Source organism: Nipponia nippon, unplaced genomic scaffold (genome assembly GCF_047370975.1).
Source record: "Nipponia nippon isolate SJK-2023a ecotype South Korea unplaced genomic scaffold, ASM4737097v1 scaffold_3, whole genome shotgun sequence".
In the NCBI taxonomy this organism is placed as follows: domain Eukaryota; kingdom Metazoa; phylum Chordata; class Aves; order Pelecaniformes; family Threskiornithidae; genus Nipponia; species Nipponia nippon.
In genome coordinates this window covers 40,791,463-40,809,142 of record NW_028262347.1, presented here as the reverse complement: position 1 = coordinate 40,809,142, position 17,680 = coordinate 40,791,463, and the positions used below count along the sequence as shown (strand labels likewise).

The 17,680-nt window shown below is 38.1% G+C and overlaps 1 protein-coding gene across 4 annotated transcripts in view; it reads right to left on the bottom strand.

Annotated features, from left to right (window-relative positions):
* LGR5 (leucine rich repeat containing G protein-coupled receptor 5) overlaps nt 1–17,680 on the bottom strand; it is a 100,130-nt gene that overhangs the window by 45,077 nt on the left and 37,373 nt on the right. For all 4 annotated transcript variants that reach the window (XM_087766644.1, XM_087766640.1, XM_087766642.1 and 1 more), the window contains exon 2: nt 13,523–13,594. In XM_087766644.1, the coding sequence (XP_087622770.1) occupies nt 13,523–13,594 (72 nt within the window). The remainder of the gene's footprint in view (nt 1–13,522; nt 13,595–17,680) is intronic.

Below are 17,680 nucleotides of genomic sequence, written 5' to 3'. Positions count from 1 at the left end.
ACCATCACCTTCTTAAGAGTGGCTGTGTTGCAGTAATTTTCGTAATTGTCGCAGTGCAAACTGCCAAATGCACTACATGTTTATACCGCCTGTTTGAACTGCAATACTCTTCACTAAACGGGCTAGCAGAGAAAATCAGACCTGTTTAAGAGCTCCTGGAGAAGGACTCTGGCAATTACCAAGCATGCTCCTCCCTCTTCCAAATGCAGGACTACAGCAATTTAATTGGGACACTATGCAGCTTTAAAGTTTCGTTTCAATGTGTAATACTCACTTTTCCCAGCTTCAGAGCATCATCATGGCTTTCTGTGGTAACCTTAATGTTTGACATTTTTTGAAAATGGACTGTCATAATTTTAAAGACATTTTTTGAAAATGGTCTGTCATAATTTTAAAGACATTTTTATGGTATCTGTAATGTATATCTAATATATTTAGAAAAATACCTAAGCACAGAGACACACCTATACACGTACATGTTACATGTCTCACTGACATTCAGGATGGTTTTAGTGAGACTGTACTGCATTGGGCTGTATTTGAGCTAGTCTCTGATGGCTAAAACTTTTCCATGTAACATTTTTTATCTGACCACCCACAATATACCACCCTAAGAGCCTGACCCCTCCACATGGCCCCAGCTCCAACACCTTTTAGAGGAATATGGTGGTGAATGGAGTCAAATCCAGTTGGCGGCCGGTCACAAGTGGTGTTCCCCAGGGCTCAGTGTTGGGGCCGGTCCTGTTCAATATCTTCACTGATGATCTGGATGAGGGGATCAAGCGCACCCTCAGTAACTTTGCAGATGACACCAAGTTGGGTGGAAGTGTTGATCTGCTGGAGGGTAGGAAGGCCCTACAGAGGGATCTGGACAGGCTGGATCGATGGGCCGAGGCCAACTGTGTGAGATTCAACAAGGCTAAGTGCCGGGTCCTGCACTTCGGTCACAACAACCTCATGCAACGCTACAGGCTTGGGGAGGAGTGGCTGGAGAGCTGCCTGGAGGAAAAGGACCTGGGGATGTTGGTTGACAGCTGCCTGAACATGAGCCAGCAGTGTGCTCAGGTGGCCAAGAAGGCCAATGGCATCCTGGCTTGTATCAGGAATAGTGTGGCCAGCAGGACCAGGGAGGTGATGGTGCCCCTGTACTCGGCACTGGTGAGGCCGCACCTCGAGTACTGTGTTCGGTTTTGGGCCCCTCACTACAAGAAGGACATTGAGGTGCTGCAGTGTGTCCAAAGAAGGGCAACGAAGCTGGTGAAGGGTCTAGAGCACAAGTCTTATGAGGAGCGGCTGAGGGAGCTGGGGTTGTTTAGTTTGGAGAAGAGGAGGCTGAGGGGAGACCTTATTGCTCTCTACAACTACCTGAAAGGAGGTTGTAGCGAGGTGGGGGTCGGTCTCTTCTCCCAAGTAACAAGCGATAGGAGGAGAGGAAACGGCCTCAAGCTGCGCCAGGGGAGGTTTAGGTTGGATATTAGGAAAAACTTCTTCACCAAAAGGGTAGTCAGGCATTGGAACAGGCTGCCCAGGGAAGTGGTTGAGTCTCCATCCCTGGAGGTATTTAAAAGACGGGTAGACGCTGCTGCTTGAGGACATGGTTTAGTGGTGGACTTGGCAGTGACAGGTTAACGGTCGTACTCGATGATCTTAAGGGTGTTTTCCAACCTTAACGATTCTATGATTCTATGAATTTCTGAAGCCAACAGACAGTTGTAAGTGAGGGACACTGAGCCATGTTCCTGACCTGTTCTGAGTGACAGTGACCTGCACTGTTAAACTGAGATGTAATTTTTTCCTCTTTTCTTTTTTTTTTTTTTTTGTTTCAGATTCCAACCCTTGTTTTATATTCTGCTTCTTTTCCTTTTAGATCACAACTTCTCAATTATTAAGTATGTCTTGTACAAACACTTCAGACAGATGAAACCACATGTTAATCTTCTTTTTGGTAGGCACAGCTTCTGCATTTACTCCTTATGAGTTTTTCAAACCTCAGGTCATTCGTGAAGTTCTGCTTTGAATATTTTTCAGTTTGGAAAGAGCTCTCACTAATTTTGCAGACAGTGATTGATACTATCTTATATGATACTGCTCTGCTTATGCAGCAGAAGATCATGCTCATCATGTATAGCCCTACATATTTCAGTAGAGGGCTACATCAAATGTATCACAAATGCCAAAATACATGTATGTCCGTGTAGTTCTCTCACCAAGCAAACTGCCAATGTCAGAAAAGGTAGACATCTGGCCACAATTATTTTCTATGTAATGATGTTGTCTGACCTTCAGTCTCCATATTAAATTATTTCTCATGACGCCCTTTTCATGATTTTCTGTGGAACCGGCTTCAGGAAAACCATCTATTCCCAAGATGCTCCATGAGACCACTTCTGAACACTGGCACAACAGTAGCACCTTCCCAGCCCTTTGGAATTCCTCAGTATTAAGGTATTTGGTAAAAATCAGCAAAAATGATTCATTGGGATCATTGTCTAATTCTTTCAATACTCTTGGGTGAAAGTTAGCACACCAGTTCTTTAAGACATGCTGCAAAGCTCATTAAGTTTGGCTTATTTGTTCCTGACCAGTTTTAATGCTTTCCTTGCGGGTTTTTCCTGCTATAACGTGTATTCTCAGTCTTGGCATAGGGGAAAATGAATCCCCTTGTTGACACTACAGTCCCTATCAAATATCTATCAGGGTTTACTCTTCTCCACTTCAGGGATTTTGTTTTCCGTTACCCTAATTTATTTGAGGGAAGCTGCCCAGCATTTTACTGAACTTTGGATGGACTTTGGGTAGTGATTTTACTCTGGATGGGTAAATATCACTTTCCCTGAACAGATGAGGATGGACGTACTATCTGTCTCTATAGTTCAGCATTTAGTTAATGATTTCTGAGAGCAGGAAAGAACTAGCTTGTTTATAGCGCTTACATAACCAAATGGCTGGCTTCTATCGTTTGAACAACTTCAAATTTCAATTTTTTAAAGTTATTTCTTTTATTTCCAGCATTTCTGACAGTGTTTTAGAAATATCTCATTAAGTACATTCAGGCTCAAAGGTATCACATCTCTTTAATGAAAAAGTGATCAAAAGTATACAACATTACTGATTTTGGATCCTATTTTTTGAGCTATATTATTTTAGAACTAGGTTTTACTTATGCTGCTTCATATAATCTTGCAAATTAATGGAGGCTGGAAAAGTTTATGGGGAAGTGTTACCACATGCTTCCCTCAGTACCTGCTACTTGCCACCATTGGAGTCAAGATACCAGGATACTTTTGGCTTAAGCATAGTCTAAGTTTTTATACTACTGCATGTTTCTTTCTAAAAAATGTAAAATAAATGAGCTGGGAGAAAAGTATGTTGCCTCCATTCTTTTAAACGGTAGCAATTTATAAAATATCTTTCAACACAGTTCAGCCCAGCTGGCAATCTCTGCTCACTGTTGGAACAGCTACAGTGCTGCAGGTCAGGTTCATGGCCTATGGTCAGATCTAAGAAAAGGTGTGTCTGGGCTCTCCTTTGAGTGTTCCCCATCTGTTTACCCCTTCAGTGTATTCTGACCTCTCCTGCAGTGTCATAGTTCTGAGAAATGGTGGTCACTAAGTCAGGAGAACATTGCCAAAGACAACACAAGTAATGAGACACCCACAGAAAGCTCAGAAATCATCAGAAACTTTTTTTTTTCCTTTGATTGTTGCTTGTGTCTGAAAAGAAAAACTTCATTCCTCAGAAAGAAGCAAATAAACATGAAGTTCTGACTGAGCACAGTCAACTATTTCCTTTACATTTCTAGTACAGTAATTTTTTCTTCGCCAACTCAAAACTGCTTTGTGTGTGCATGTTTTCTGCATCAGGACAAGCCTTGCCTGGTACCAAGCATCTCCTCATTACCTGCTGGGATGGAAGGTGAATGTGAAACACTAAAAAGTTTTCTCTCTACAGCTAACAAACTGTGGCATTTAATAAAGAAAGCACCTCTCCGCTAACTGTGGAAAGAAGTTGTGGCAAATCTAACCCAGCTACTCCTCATTGTCTGCAGCAGACAGTGATAGTACGATATGGGTAGTGGCTGCTCTTCTTCTTTGCTTGAGTAAGACCTAGTCCAGCAAATGCTGAACAAGCACCTGTAAAGTGTATTTCAAAATCTAGTAGCATCAAACCTATAGGAAAGACATGAAAGGAAGAGAATAGTCTCCTTGGGAAAAAGCATATGTTTACATTAATTAATATTAATGCCGTGTTCTAACAGGATTAGCACAATGGAATTTTCTAGAACAAGTTACTGATCAAATCTTGCAAGGTGCTGAAATGTAGAATAGACGACACTCTGGATCTTGGTATGGCTCAACATATGACAGGAAGGAGTCAAGCTCCGCTATTAAGAACTGAAAATCCAGTGAAATCTGTTGTAGTTCTGTTTCAGAACAGATACAGTTAAGTAGAACTTCATTACACTCAAATTTATGATAAATATATTGGACTCATTATTATGCCAGTAAACTATAATAGCAATACCAGACTGACTCAATGTTTCTAGACTAGTGCCAGTGCATGCCCTTTAATACAGATTAGGATATATATCATTGCATCACTTGTGTTGCATTATATTTAATCAGTCCACATGTACTGCAAGATCCTATGCAGAATGTAATTGTGACTGCAATCTGAAATCACCCTTCAACTTTGCAAAGATACTGAGGCATTTCTATGAGAACAAGTCTGTGAATTACCATCTTGCCTTGATGTCCCTTTGACTCTGCATTTTACTTCTGTTCACTAACTGGTTTGCTGATTTTATTTAAGGAATGAGAGCAAAGACTGTACATGCTAAGAGAACGCCATCATGAATTTGGTTATATACATATATATGTATATTTAAAGATGAGTAGGTTAACATCAATAATGTCACAATTCAATCCGTTTTTCATTTGACTGTTTTCTTTGAAAGCAGATGTTTCATTCCTCATTTGCTACATTATATACTAAAACTAACAAACTCTCCAGACAGAAAATTGAAAAGGAATTATATAGAAGAACCTAGAGACTGGTGAAAAAAATCTTTGCTTTTGTGAATAGAAATTGAAAGTACAGAAGGCCTGAGACAGTGAAAAACCCCAACAGTTGGGACAGTGCTGCAGCTATGTGGTACTAACCTGCCTGAATTTGGAGCTAAAACACTAGTATGGCATGTAGAAAATTCCATTATAATTCATGTAATCACGGACTGTGTCTTTTATACCTTGGCTACAGATAAGAAATTCTCTTTTGTAATTTGAAGCTTCTTTCTTAAAAGCTTGATCCACCTCTCCAACTGCCATAATTGTTCTGAATAACTGATAAAGATCCATGGTGAAATCTTAGTCTCACTGTGGAAAAAATTGTGCTGACACAAGTAGAAATGAGACTCTCATTTGCATCCTACCTTAGTATTGTATTTGCCAGTAATTTACCTCTTCCCTGAGAGGTTCTACCAATAACACTAGTACCAATCCTAAAACTATTATCTCAGTTTCTAATAAAGGAAATGGTTGTTTGTGGAGCAACAATGTGGAAGTAGAACAGGAAAATATAAATTTCCAAATCTTTTTCCAAAACAACTTGTTCTGGATACAGAAGATTGCCTCTGTTCAAGGAAGAATTACTGTTCTTGAATCTTTTGCTTCCATTTTGTTTCCTGTCAAACTTAATCAAAGACACACAAGCACACAACTACACATATATTTAATTCAACTGTATAAATAGATAGCCAATACAGAATTTATATATTTCTATGACCACAATTTTCTTCAGCTTATATATACAGCTATAAATAGGTAACATGAAATGTTCTTGCTTCTTACATCAAAAAAGCTTTGACAATCTGGATACTCATCAAGCACTTACCCAAAGTCAACTAAAATTTTGAGCTAAGAGTTTAATTTGATATTTATTAGTGATTATTCTTGGGCCAATGCAATAGAAATGTATGAATTAATGGGTGATTAATTACTGTGTTAATTATCAGTTAATTAATGGATGCTATCAACATACATATTTCAAAATGTTTTTAGGAATTACTTTGCTAGACTAGGAATTTAAATGTTACTCTGTATTTTAATTATCTTTTTATATTTCAATCTGTCATGTTAATTAAAACTGTAGTCATTATAGTAATATAAAAAGAAATGTGGGTCAAATGATATATTAAAAAATCTGATGCTCAGAGAGATCAAAGAAGAAAATGTAAAGATATTCTCCTTTCTTTAAAAAAGGGGAGGGGAGTGTGCAAGTTGTAATTGTGCTGTATATTATATTTATTGCTACTTACAGTTTAGTTGGAAATTCAAATATAACAGTCTGCTCTTGCTTTAGGGCCTAATTGCCTTTTAAAATGCATGCGCCAAATTCTCATAGAGTGTAAACTGGAATAACTCCAACTGACCTCAAGCAGTTGGAATGAAATCAATGTGTATTTGATCTTGAGCTGGCTTTGATAAAACAGATCATAGATTTTTGTCAGTTAAGGATATGGTCTAAAATGTATTTCTTTCTCCACTTATAAAAAGCAGAGACTCTTTCCGCACCTGGCATGAATGTGATCCAATAACTGATAAAGACAACTGATCTTTCCTTTTGTGAAACTGTCCACAGCCAGCACTGAGAACAAGCTGTTTTGTTCTCAGTGCTGCAGAAGGCAGCACCGTTCTAGAGGGCTCCAACAGCGCCCTTCTGCTACAGAGGCAGCCAGGTACCTGCCTTCTGATTGCAGCAAGGCCAGCTGTCGGGAGGTACTCCAACATCAGCCAGAAAATCCCACGCTGATTCCCAGCAGCGGATCCCAAGGATACAACCAATAAGAGACATACATAACTTCACTTCTAGGTTTGAAGAATGCGGTCACCAAATCACTACTCCCAGAACAATCTTAAATTTTTAAAAATTCCTTTCTCAGTGTTTAACTGTTAGAGCAAGATGGAGCAACAAATGGTGGATCATATACATTACATTTCCTAGGCTGGGTCTTCCAAGTGACATTTACACAAGCGTCTGATGCTGGTTTAGGTTTTATCCCAATAGTGCCAGTATCACCAGAAAGGGTAAGAACTACTAATAATAATCATTAATAACAGGAATTGGCGGAAGTGTACTGCAGTACAACACACCATGATCAAACTGTCAATACTGAAAAATGTGTTAGCTGTTTTGTCATTCCTGTGTGATAGGCAAAGGACAGAAATTGTGTAGATGCAAGTTTTGAGGTTACTACCATTCTCTGAGTGGTACAATGAAGCAACACCAAAGAATTACTAGAAAAATTACTGGTACTCCTGTTTGGAAATTCAAAAAAACAACTTAGAGAGAAGAAGTTGGTTTTACCGTGCTGGTGAACCTATTAGATGTAAATGTGATATTGGCTGAATTCATTACCCATAATCCTAAGCAAGTGGAAGATTGAACCATGTAGGTATCAGAAGTGTTCATGGCATTGAAATCAAGCAGTCTACAAACAGGCTGCTTCCACTAACAAAAAAGGAAATTACTTCTGCCTACTTGCTACTGCAGTATACACAGAATGTGTAAGACTTAAATTAAAATCCTGCCTCAGGATCTACAGATATATAGCACATTTAATAAAACATCATTTCACCTCAGTTTAATTAAGTATAATTTCACTATCTGTATTGATCGCATAACATAAAAAGCTCATCCTGTGACTTTTTTTGATATTCTAAACTAGTTCCTAACGAATATTGCTGGATAATAAATTACAAGTTCCAGAAAGCATTTACAAACTACAAGCCAAAAATAAACTTCAACACACGCTCAGTAAAATCAACGCAGCAGCACTGACAAGGTTTCTTGGATATCAATCTAGAACATTTATTGTTTCCGCTTGCATGCATATCTTACTATTTTCATTTCTCTTTTATCTTCTTCTTCTTTCCCTCATCTTCCCCCCTTCTGCCCCTTTACACCACAGATGCACAGCAGTTCCAGTGTCAAGGTTGCCCTGTGTAATTTGCATTAACATTTCCAGAATAATTGTCTGTCAGCACAAGCTATTCAACAAGCAATGCAAGCAGCTCTAATTTAGTAAGACATTTGCTCTGTTGTTTCTCTTTTTTTGTTCCTCATCTTGTCATTCTTGATAAGAGAGCAAAAAGGGCAGTTTGGAGGGTGCCAGGCTGACACATCCACATGGGAGAGTTTTTGTTTTTACTCGCTTTGGTGGCATCAAAGGGACAGCAACAAAGGCAGTGACAGCTCCAGAACATCAGAGCCCTTCTTTTGTGAATGTAAAGGTTACAAGTTGTTATCTTGTACAGTAGGAATCTTCTGCGTTTGGGTTTGTTCTTCTCTAGTAAATCAAACTAACCATGTATGCAAAAACTAGGGGAGAAAACTACCATAATCGCTTCCAACTGATTAACTAGATAAACATCTTCTCACTGTTTTTACTGATGTATGGTTAATTTCAAAATGACCGGTGCACTTTCCTCTGTCAGGACTTTGAGTGCCTCCCTGGCTGTATTAAAGCAAAGTTGGGGAGCCACAGCCCTGAGTTATCAACAGTCTGTCTTATGGCAACAGAATTTGCAATGCACCGTGGGCCACTTGCCTGGCTGGTGACAGGTACCTCTCACTGACAAATGCCACGTATTGAACACAGTGGCATAGTCTGAACAGATCGTCTCTACATGTATGCATGTATGAAGTGAAGACACCAAATTCACAATTTATATGAAGAAATCGAATTCACAACTTATGTGTTAGATTGTGTGCAGCTCTGAAATTACCTGTAAGTCATTTAGCAGTGAAAGTTCTTCAAACTTTAGCTGACAGATGTGGCACAAGCCAATTTCCACCAGGAAGAGCTCCACTAAAACCTGCTGTGCAAGAACTGTAAAAGTGGTATTTAAGTGACATCAGAAGGAAGCATGTGTGGAGAGTTTGAGACCACCAGATGATACTCTATTTTTACTTCTGTTGTGCATGTCAGTTGCAGGTATTTTTACTGTTTTACCTTTGAGGTTTTTAAATCTATGCAGATTAATCTTTGGGAAAGATTTTAGTATTTAAGCATCCTGCCCAAAGATTGTTTACGTAAATTACAAGATTCTCCCACTTTCTCCAAAAAGTTTTGGATTATGGCTGCAGCACTTTCATGTTTTCTACTAGCTTACATAATAGCAAAAAGTACAGAATCAGTTTTCAGTGCTAGCCACAATGTGCCCGCATCAGCACAAAAATAAAGACTGTACAAGACCCCAGGAGCTACTGCTCTCAGTTTTCAAAGACGTAAATGACCAGAGAGCTCAGTCCCACCGGTCAAAGTCAGTGGGGAAAAGAACACCTAATTCCCATTTACAGCTTCGAAAACCTCTTTGTAGGAAGAAAGAGCAAACAGAGAGAGAAGTAAAGGGAAAACAATAAATAAGAACAGATGGCAATGGATTGTGCCTGGTAATTTAGGACTTCATTTTCACGTATACAGTGGCCTCGTGACCACTTCTGCAGTGTAAAGGGATTTCCACACAAATCATGGTGAGATTCACATAATACGTCTGTTTTGTATTGTATCTGTAATTCTGCACTTCAGTATTGTAGTAAAATGCACTTTTAAAGGCATTTCTGCCTGAGTAACCACTGTAATAATACCGTGATCAATCTGAAAAACTTTGTACATATATTTATTTCCCTTCAAGGTTATTTTAAGAAATAACACGGGTGTCACTAAACTTTCTTGCACCTGTACGTAGGTTGCAATTAATTTAAGGTGGCTTTGTTGCTTGATTTTGTGAAATGGAAGCTATTTGGAACTGTCTTACTCTGTAGGTAAAATAATTGTAATAAAACAGTGCTTTGTTGCTGTTTTACTAAAATACCTATTTGAAGTTTCTGAAAAATAGCAATGTACTAAAAATCACTTGGAGTTCTGCTTATCTGTGGAATGTTCCCATGTTTAAAATTAAAATGAAAGCTTTATATATGTGCATGCGTGGGTGTGTGTGCATATATTTATGCATATGCATATGTATGTATGTGCAGAGATATATCTAGTTGGAGATACTTGTAGTTAGGTCTGATTCAAATATTTTTAAATTATTATTGGCTTTCTTCCTCACTCTTCACAGAGGCATTAATTTATAAAATAAAACAGTTTCAGGCACTGCTTTGAAGTGTTACTAATCACAAAATGGTATGTCTACACTCAGATGTAGTTGCCTCTTAAACTCTTAAGTGTCCCACCCCAGGTAATTCTTTACACTTTTTAAAAAAACTTTTTTTCATGCATTACTCTAACTTACTGCTCTGTTAACATGGGCATTCTACACATATTGTAGAATGACATACGTCTAGAAATACTCCACATGAGATGGAGTCTTGGACTCAGTCATACTGATAAATATCTGCAGTTATTTTGAATTTATAATGACGAATTTGACTTAATGGTGTTGTACAAGTTCATGCAGAGCAACTTGCTGATAATCAAGCAGCTGAAGCATATTTCTTTCTTGGTGGGAGTTCCATCATACGCGCTTTAAGAGAAAATGAGGCCTGAAAGGCCCATCATTTTCACAAATAAAAGATCTTGCTCAAAATTAAACTTTTTAGGAGCTAGAAGAGTTCAGTTTTCAAAGTAGCACAAAGTTTTCCAAAATTTTTAGAGGAACATGCACCTCAAAAATACAGCATAGTTTCAATATATAGTACTTCAGTGATCAAAGTCTTTGGTTAAGGGTAAATACCAGGCACGATCATCAGGACTGCAAGAATGCTGCTTGCAGAGGTGTCTAACCTTGGCTGGAAGAGTGGATCAGATTCAGCCTAGAAGGTCAGAACTGGCTGAACTGACCTGGCTTATACATCCTTGCTTTGGAGTCAAAACAATTGGTTTAACTGTCTTAATAAAATCTCAGTTCTTTTGAGGTAATGACTTATCAGTATTGCCAAACCACGCATCTAGGACATAACATCTAAGCTAAAACTCAGTGGATCAGTTGTTAGCTTTTATCAGAGTTTTGAACTAGACCTCTAATATACTTTTTTCAACACTAAAAAACCCTAAAAAAATGCATTTTAAGCTCCTCTTGTTGCATTTCAAAGAGCAGACAGACATTTCTAAGATGCATTTTAATTTCATGGAAACCTTGCTTTGGTATAAAGATCTCGTAAAATCTTATTTTTACAATGTCTCCATTATGGGCCAAGTTTATTCTGCAATAGTCCCCTTTATCTGAGTCACATAAACAAAACACAGGATTCCCAGGTAAGCTGGGAATAAAAATCATGTGGCAATGCCTGGATAGGCAAAATAATTTTCATATGTACAATCATTGCTCAGAAATGAATATAGGGGAACATGGGAACTACAATGGCTGTTACCCCCTGCTTCAAAATTGAATACCCAGTTCCCTTTCGACTGTCTGTACCTTTTTCTAGGTATTACTAGACTGAATTGTATGACATGCCTCTGAAGACTGAAGAATCTCTCAGCATGACAGGTTTGAATCTGCATTGAGAAGAGGTAATCAGTTGCCTCACCTCTTCAAAGGCTTCAGTTTTCTATGCTTATTTGAAAAGTTAATACAAACTGGAAGGGTTTCACAAAACAGCATCACAATTAATTAGAAATGGAAATGACTGGCTTGTGTGAAACAAATGGAGGAGCTGACTGTGTATATGTACAACAAAACATAGTAAAGAAATAAATATTTTTCTGGTAGTACCAGCAATGAAGGACGGTAATTACTTAATTTGGAACAGAGCATTATAAGGATAACAGTTTAATATTTCCAGTGGAAAAAGTAGGCCCAACACAAGAATAAGGTAAGAACACTTTCAAAGGTCTTGATCAGGAAGATGAATTAGGTTGCTGATCAGTTTCTCAAGCAGCGACATAAGTCTCACTATTTGGGTCATCTAACTTCGGACTGTAAAATGAAAGACTGAAGGTAATTTGGCTTAATGTGTTAGAATTTCCTTCCAGGAAAAGCCCAAATTGTTCTTTTTCTTCTTTTCTTTAATGACTGGGGAGAAATCATTGGGTTGGAAGCTTTTAGTAGGGTTATTACAGTTGACAGGAGATTGGATAAGCAAACATGAACATGATGCAAAAATCTACAAGCAGGGTCTTTGTGCCATGATTCACTTCATACACACTTCATACTGTTAACACTTGGTGTGTGACATCTGTCCTTGTTACGTCCATATCTGTATGTTATTTGAAAGTCGCACCAACAGCAAGCAGACAATAATAACCAAAGAAAAGAAGTAAAGGAAGAGAAAGAATTAAAAGAAATAATGCTTTCTAAATACAAATGCTGCCAGTAATAAAAGTAAGACAGGAAAGGAAAATCTGCTTGCAAATAGGGTATTGTTCAAAGTTAGCATTACAAAACGATTGTAATTTCTTTTTTTTTCATAGATGCCTGCTGGAAAGACCAGGTGGTAAAATTCAAATGAGCATTAGCAAGGACACCAAAAGTTGTCAGTGCAATACCCTCCTAAATTGCAGAAGACTGTACACATTTCATAGCTTAAAACAGACCATGTCTTTGCAAGAAGGGCAGCACCATGACTTTGCATATCTTATGTGGGTTTTATGGTGTGTTAGCAGCTAAACATGCTATAAAAAAAGGAGGCTTTCACTTTTAAAAACATATAAACCACGTTTCATAAGAGGCTGGATGCCTAGACAATTCTTTTAATCAACTTTTAGAGGTACTCCTGCAAATGCAGGTGCCAGCTTTTTCCCACAAGATCTATCGTGCCTCAGTTACAGAGTCTCCATCACTCCTCAGGAACCTACATTTTCTTTTAAGCCTGGGCCATTATAACTAGGGTCACTGCCAAATCCAGGTCTCGTGAATGCACAATACTTTTCACTTTTGGTTAGTCACCATCACTTCAAACCAGCATTCCTCTTTTGATGTTGTGCTTGATTAGCTAGTTCTTGCAGTGTACTTTTTCCCCTCAGTGAACGTACTAGACAGCGTAACTAAGCTTTTTGCAGGATTCTGCATTTTAGTCAGCCTTCAGGGATGCTAAATTTATGAGTAAGGAAACAGTAATTAAAAGTGATTAGGACAAGAAGCCTTGATACCATGAAATGTGGACTCAATTGTCCTTGACACAGACAGAACGAGGCAGCAGGTTTTGGTTTTGATTATAGCTTTACTTGCGATTTTAATAAACATGAGCCAGTATTCAAACTTTTAATATCCTGCTGCTTAACTATTTCCAAAAAGCAATCCAGCTCTTTTAAACAGCCCTTGTTTAAAAATTTTAATTTGTTTGGCTCTGTCTCTGCTTAGAGAAGTTGTAGCCTCACGGTAACTCTTTTATAAGTTAATTTCCAGAATCACAAGCAATTGGTTTTTTTTCAACTAAGTGTTTCCGCATGTGCCAAAAGTGTCAGGCTGACAGCTTTCCTGCACCGTTTTATCTGGTTCCCACAGTAAGTACGAGAGACAAACACAGGAATGTGTCTAGTGCTGACTATGCCCATCAAGGATACAATGATACTTACAGCTCTTCCAGGAAGCGGAGATTGTGCACGGGGTTTGAGGGCAGCTTAGTAATGTTGTTCATACTGAGATCACTGTAGGGGAAAACAGACAGAGACTTAACATGGCATGCCACAACTGTGGTATCCAGCTGTTCATTCCACACATTTTTAAGTACTACATTAACAAAAATTAGTTCCTCTGCCAGAATTGATGAATCATTATCTAGTTAGCACGTTAAACATTCTTCTTTCGTATGAACACAGCTTTGTCAAACCAAATACGGGCTGTAGCACGTTCCTTGTTTCCAAAGATTTTGGAATGTTTTATCATGCTCTATAAATCAGCTGGAACACTAAACAACCCTTTTAGTCTACATAATTTTAATAAACCACTGTACTGTATTAAAAGTTACTTGGAGTAGTAAAGGAAAACTACTATGATTTTTGTTGTTGTTGTAGCACTGTAGCACACTTGGTTTACTGAAGTAGACAGGCAAAAATGTACAGATATACAATATCTGCGTCATTCTTTACATTTCGTGACTATGGAAACATTTTGCTTTTGCTGTACAACCTGCTGCATGGTCATACTGATTTGCCTTGCCTTACATTAGGCACATCAGGTGTCCCCAAAACCCAACTTACTTGAGTCAAAGAAATGACATATTTTCAAATAATAAACATCCCCTTTTTAGAGTGCTCTTTTTTTGCAGGTTCTCAAATGGCATTAAATAAGTGAAATGAACCATGAAACAAGGGTGTAATGCGATCCTGCTCTGCAGCACACTTCCTGGTGGGGTTCCACGGTAGTTCCTGGCACAGGAAACAACCAGCCATATCAGCTCCGTCAGAGCTCATTCAAGCTATGGTGTAGACTAAATTTCATATAATACCTTTTTATTCTTAACATACTTTTTCATTGTTTTCCATTGTCTTCCCTATGCCCCACAGTATCATTATAATTGCTTTGCATTAAGCATAAAAACTGTAAACAGACTGCATAATAGAATTCTGTGTGGTAGATACGACTTACACAACTATATCAAAATTCCTGTAGACTGTTAAAATAAAAATATCAGAGACCTGCATACTTTATGCAAACGTTATATGATAATTTAAAACTCCTCACTATTTAAACGTATATATATTTGTAGCGGCGCTTATAGTTTCCAGTTACTTTGGGTAGTATTTAGATAACTTTATTTCTTCCAGCTGTTGAGAGCTTACAAGGTAAATAAGTTATCTGTGCTTTGGTGGGTAGACATCCTATTCCTATTCCATCTAGTTCTTATTACTCACAGTCTGTTTCACATTACAGAATACATGCTTTTAGTCAGCATAGTTAATTTTGACGTTTGATCTTTTGCTGAATTTTAAAATGTATAATTTAAAAACATACTTCACGTAGAGATTTTGAAATAAAGGAAATGTGTTAATACTTTACAACAATTATCAAATCACTGTTGGGTAAGGTCTCTGCATTCACTTCAAAATCAAGATATAATTTGAGTACGGTATACTTATTAAATTCATTCTTTACTGTAATACTTTATCACCTAATTCTTTCATACCGTTTAGCAGGTTATTACCCTTTCACTTTGATAAAGGCTTAAAGGATTTACTCTGGCAAAGGAACAAAAACATGGATTTATTTGGCAAAAGAAAATCTCATCCAGGTAGTGAATCATATACTACTAAATATTAAGATAAACCCAATATTTTAACAATATCATTTTGATCGCGAGATTTTCAACACATGTCTTAATGGGATTTTGTAAACATACCAAATCACACTTTAGACTTAAAAAGCCAGCCTTGGTGGAAGATGGGAGTGATTCACCTTCAGATAGACACATATTTAGGGCATTCTACAAAACCAGGATTAACCAGTGCTCTGGCTGACCAGGGAAACCTGAAGCTTGTTTTTCTAGCATATTAATTTCTATTAGTAGTAGGCAGTACTTGTCTGCTTGTATCACCCACAGGACCCCACGATGACAGCAGTCACAAGCAATCTACAGACCAGACCCAAATATCTTAAGAGTATCCGAATAAGAGAATGTGGCTTTCATTACGTGCTTTGATGCACAATGAGAAAAGCAACAATATATGCACTTTTCTTAAAAACATCTTTAGACCCCAGAGGTGGATTTACCAACAGTGAACTCCAATGTCCTAGTCTCCTTTTTGGACTCCATTCATGTGGTAAAGTACGTGCTCTACATCACATGATGGAGGAGAACCTCTTCTTTTTCCCAGTCTACGCTGCAGCAATTGCTAGCTCTTTTTAAACCCACCAGTTAAATAACCTCATTCGGTTAGACAGGTTCCTTTTTTCCCAGATTATTCTTTTCTTGGAACACAAAGTACGAAGATGTTTTTGTGCAACAGAACTACTAAACGTTACCTACGCATATTTCATAGAATCATAGAATCATTTAGGTTGGAAAAGACGCTGAAGATCATCGAGTCCAACCATTAACCTAACACTACCAAGCCACCACTAAACCATGTCCCTAAATGCCATGCCTACGCGTCTTTTAAATACCTCCAGGAATGGTGCAGGTAACAGAAGTTATTTCCAAATTTGCTTAATCACATCTTTCCAAACTAGTTTTTAACACACTAGTAACTAATACGCAGGCCATTCCAGTCTATGTTGGCGATGTGTTATTGTTGTAGCTATAAGGGTTTAAGAATATAAAGAAGACTACTGTAGGGAGAGGTAATATCTTTGATTAGGCTAGCTGATACAGCTGAAAAAAGTGAGAAACTTTCAGGCAAAAAAATCAAAAACCTGTACTTCTTCCAACTGCACCAGTTGGCTAAATAGGCAACATTATTTCTCCCTAAAAACCTCACATTGCTTACACTGGCAAAGCAGTAGCTCATCTGTGCTTACAGTTTTTAGATTCAGAATACTCCTTTGGGTCAGAATCACCATGGATGCACTTCATCCAATTTTTGTTCACTGAAGTAACTAAAGGCCTTATGAGAGAAGTCCCATGACCCAGAGATACTTCTGGGGGATGTTCAGAGAAGTGAGACAAACAAAAAGAGTTAATGCAATGCAATCAGTCACTGGGTCTCATGTGAGCAATACTGCAAAGTTTGGGCTGCTGAGCAGAAATTCCTCACAGTGCTCCAGAGACAAATAAAGGAGGTTCTCAGCAAACTTGCCAACCATATTGACCATATTGCCAAGAAGACATAGCTAGGATGAGATTTATGGCCATTAGCTAGATCAAGCGCAGCTAACAGCCAGAAAGAGCTAGTTGGTAAATTGTAGGCTTATATATTATTACTACAAAAATTACTACAGTAACAATTGTAATGGGTATGTCTTATGCCCTCCACCTGCAATGGTTTCTTTCCAAAAAGTGCATCAAACAGGTTTTCTGATGTCTCCTTTCAGTGCTAGCCTGTCAAAATCAGCAATTTGCTCTCTCTAGAAAAGAGAAGGGGATGAAAGATGGCTTGCACATCAGGATTTGTAGTGTAATGCTGAAAAATAATAAAATCAAGGTACTAGATCGTTAACTATCCTCAGTGGAATGGTTCTGATTTTACATCAGATCCATTCCCCAATTTTCTTTGTGTGCCTGTGCATGTATACTCAGAACCAAACCAGCTGAAACTGCAAACATTTCTTGTCAAAGTTACAAGCTACAGTGATGAAAAACTTACAGTTATTAGAATACTGAAAATCTGTAAATAAGTTAGTGTAACAGAACTTACTCCTATATCCCACCACCAAAGCACATGCAAACCCCACCGATGTCAGCAGGAGCGGCATTGTAAGAGTATACTCTGAGTTTTAAAATGCTCCTGATGTAAATGGCAATAGTACTAGATCTACCTTTATGAAATCTACCTGCACCATGAGCTGACATACTGTACTGGAAAGGCGACAGGTTATTTTAAACAGTCAGATGAACACATTGTCTGTTCTCCCATCAGCATTCCTGCAGCCTGTTTCCAACCGCTGACTATAAAAGCAACATACCAGCAAACCAAACTTTTATCTTTCCAAAAGATAAAAAGTTTTGCTTCAATGACTGCATTGGCAACACGGCTCACTATAATAATATCTTAATTATACTCTGTGCCAATCAATCACCACGCCGTGTCTCTGGTGACTTGCAAAAGGAATTCTCTCTCTGATGAAATCTTCGAAGA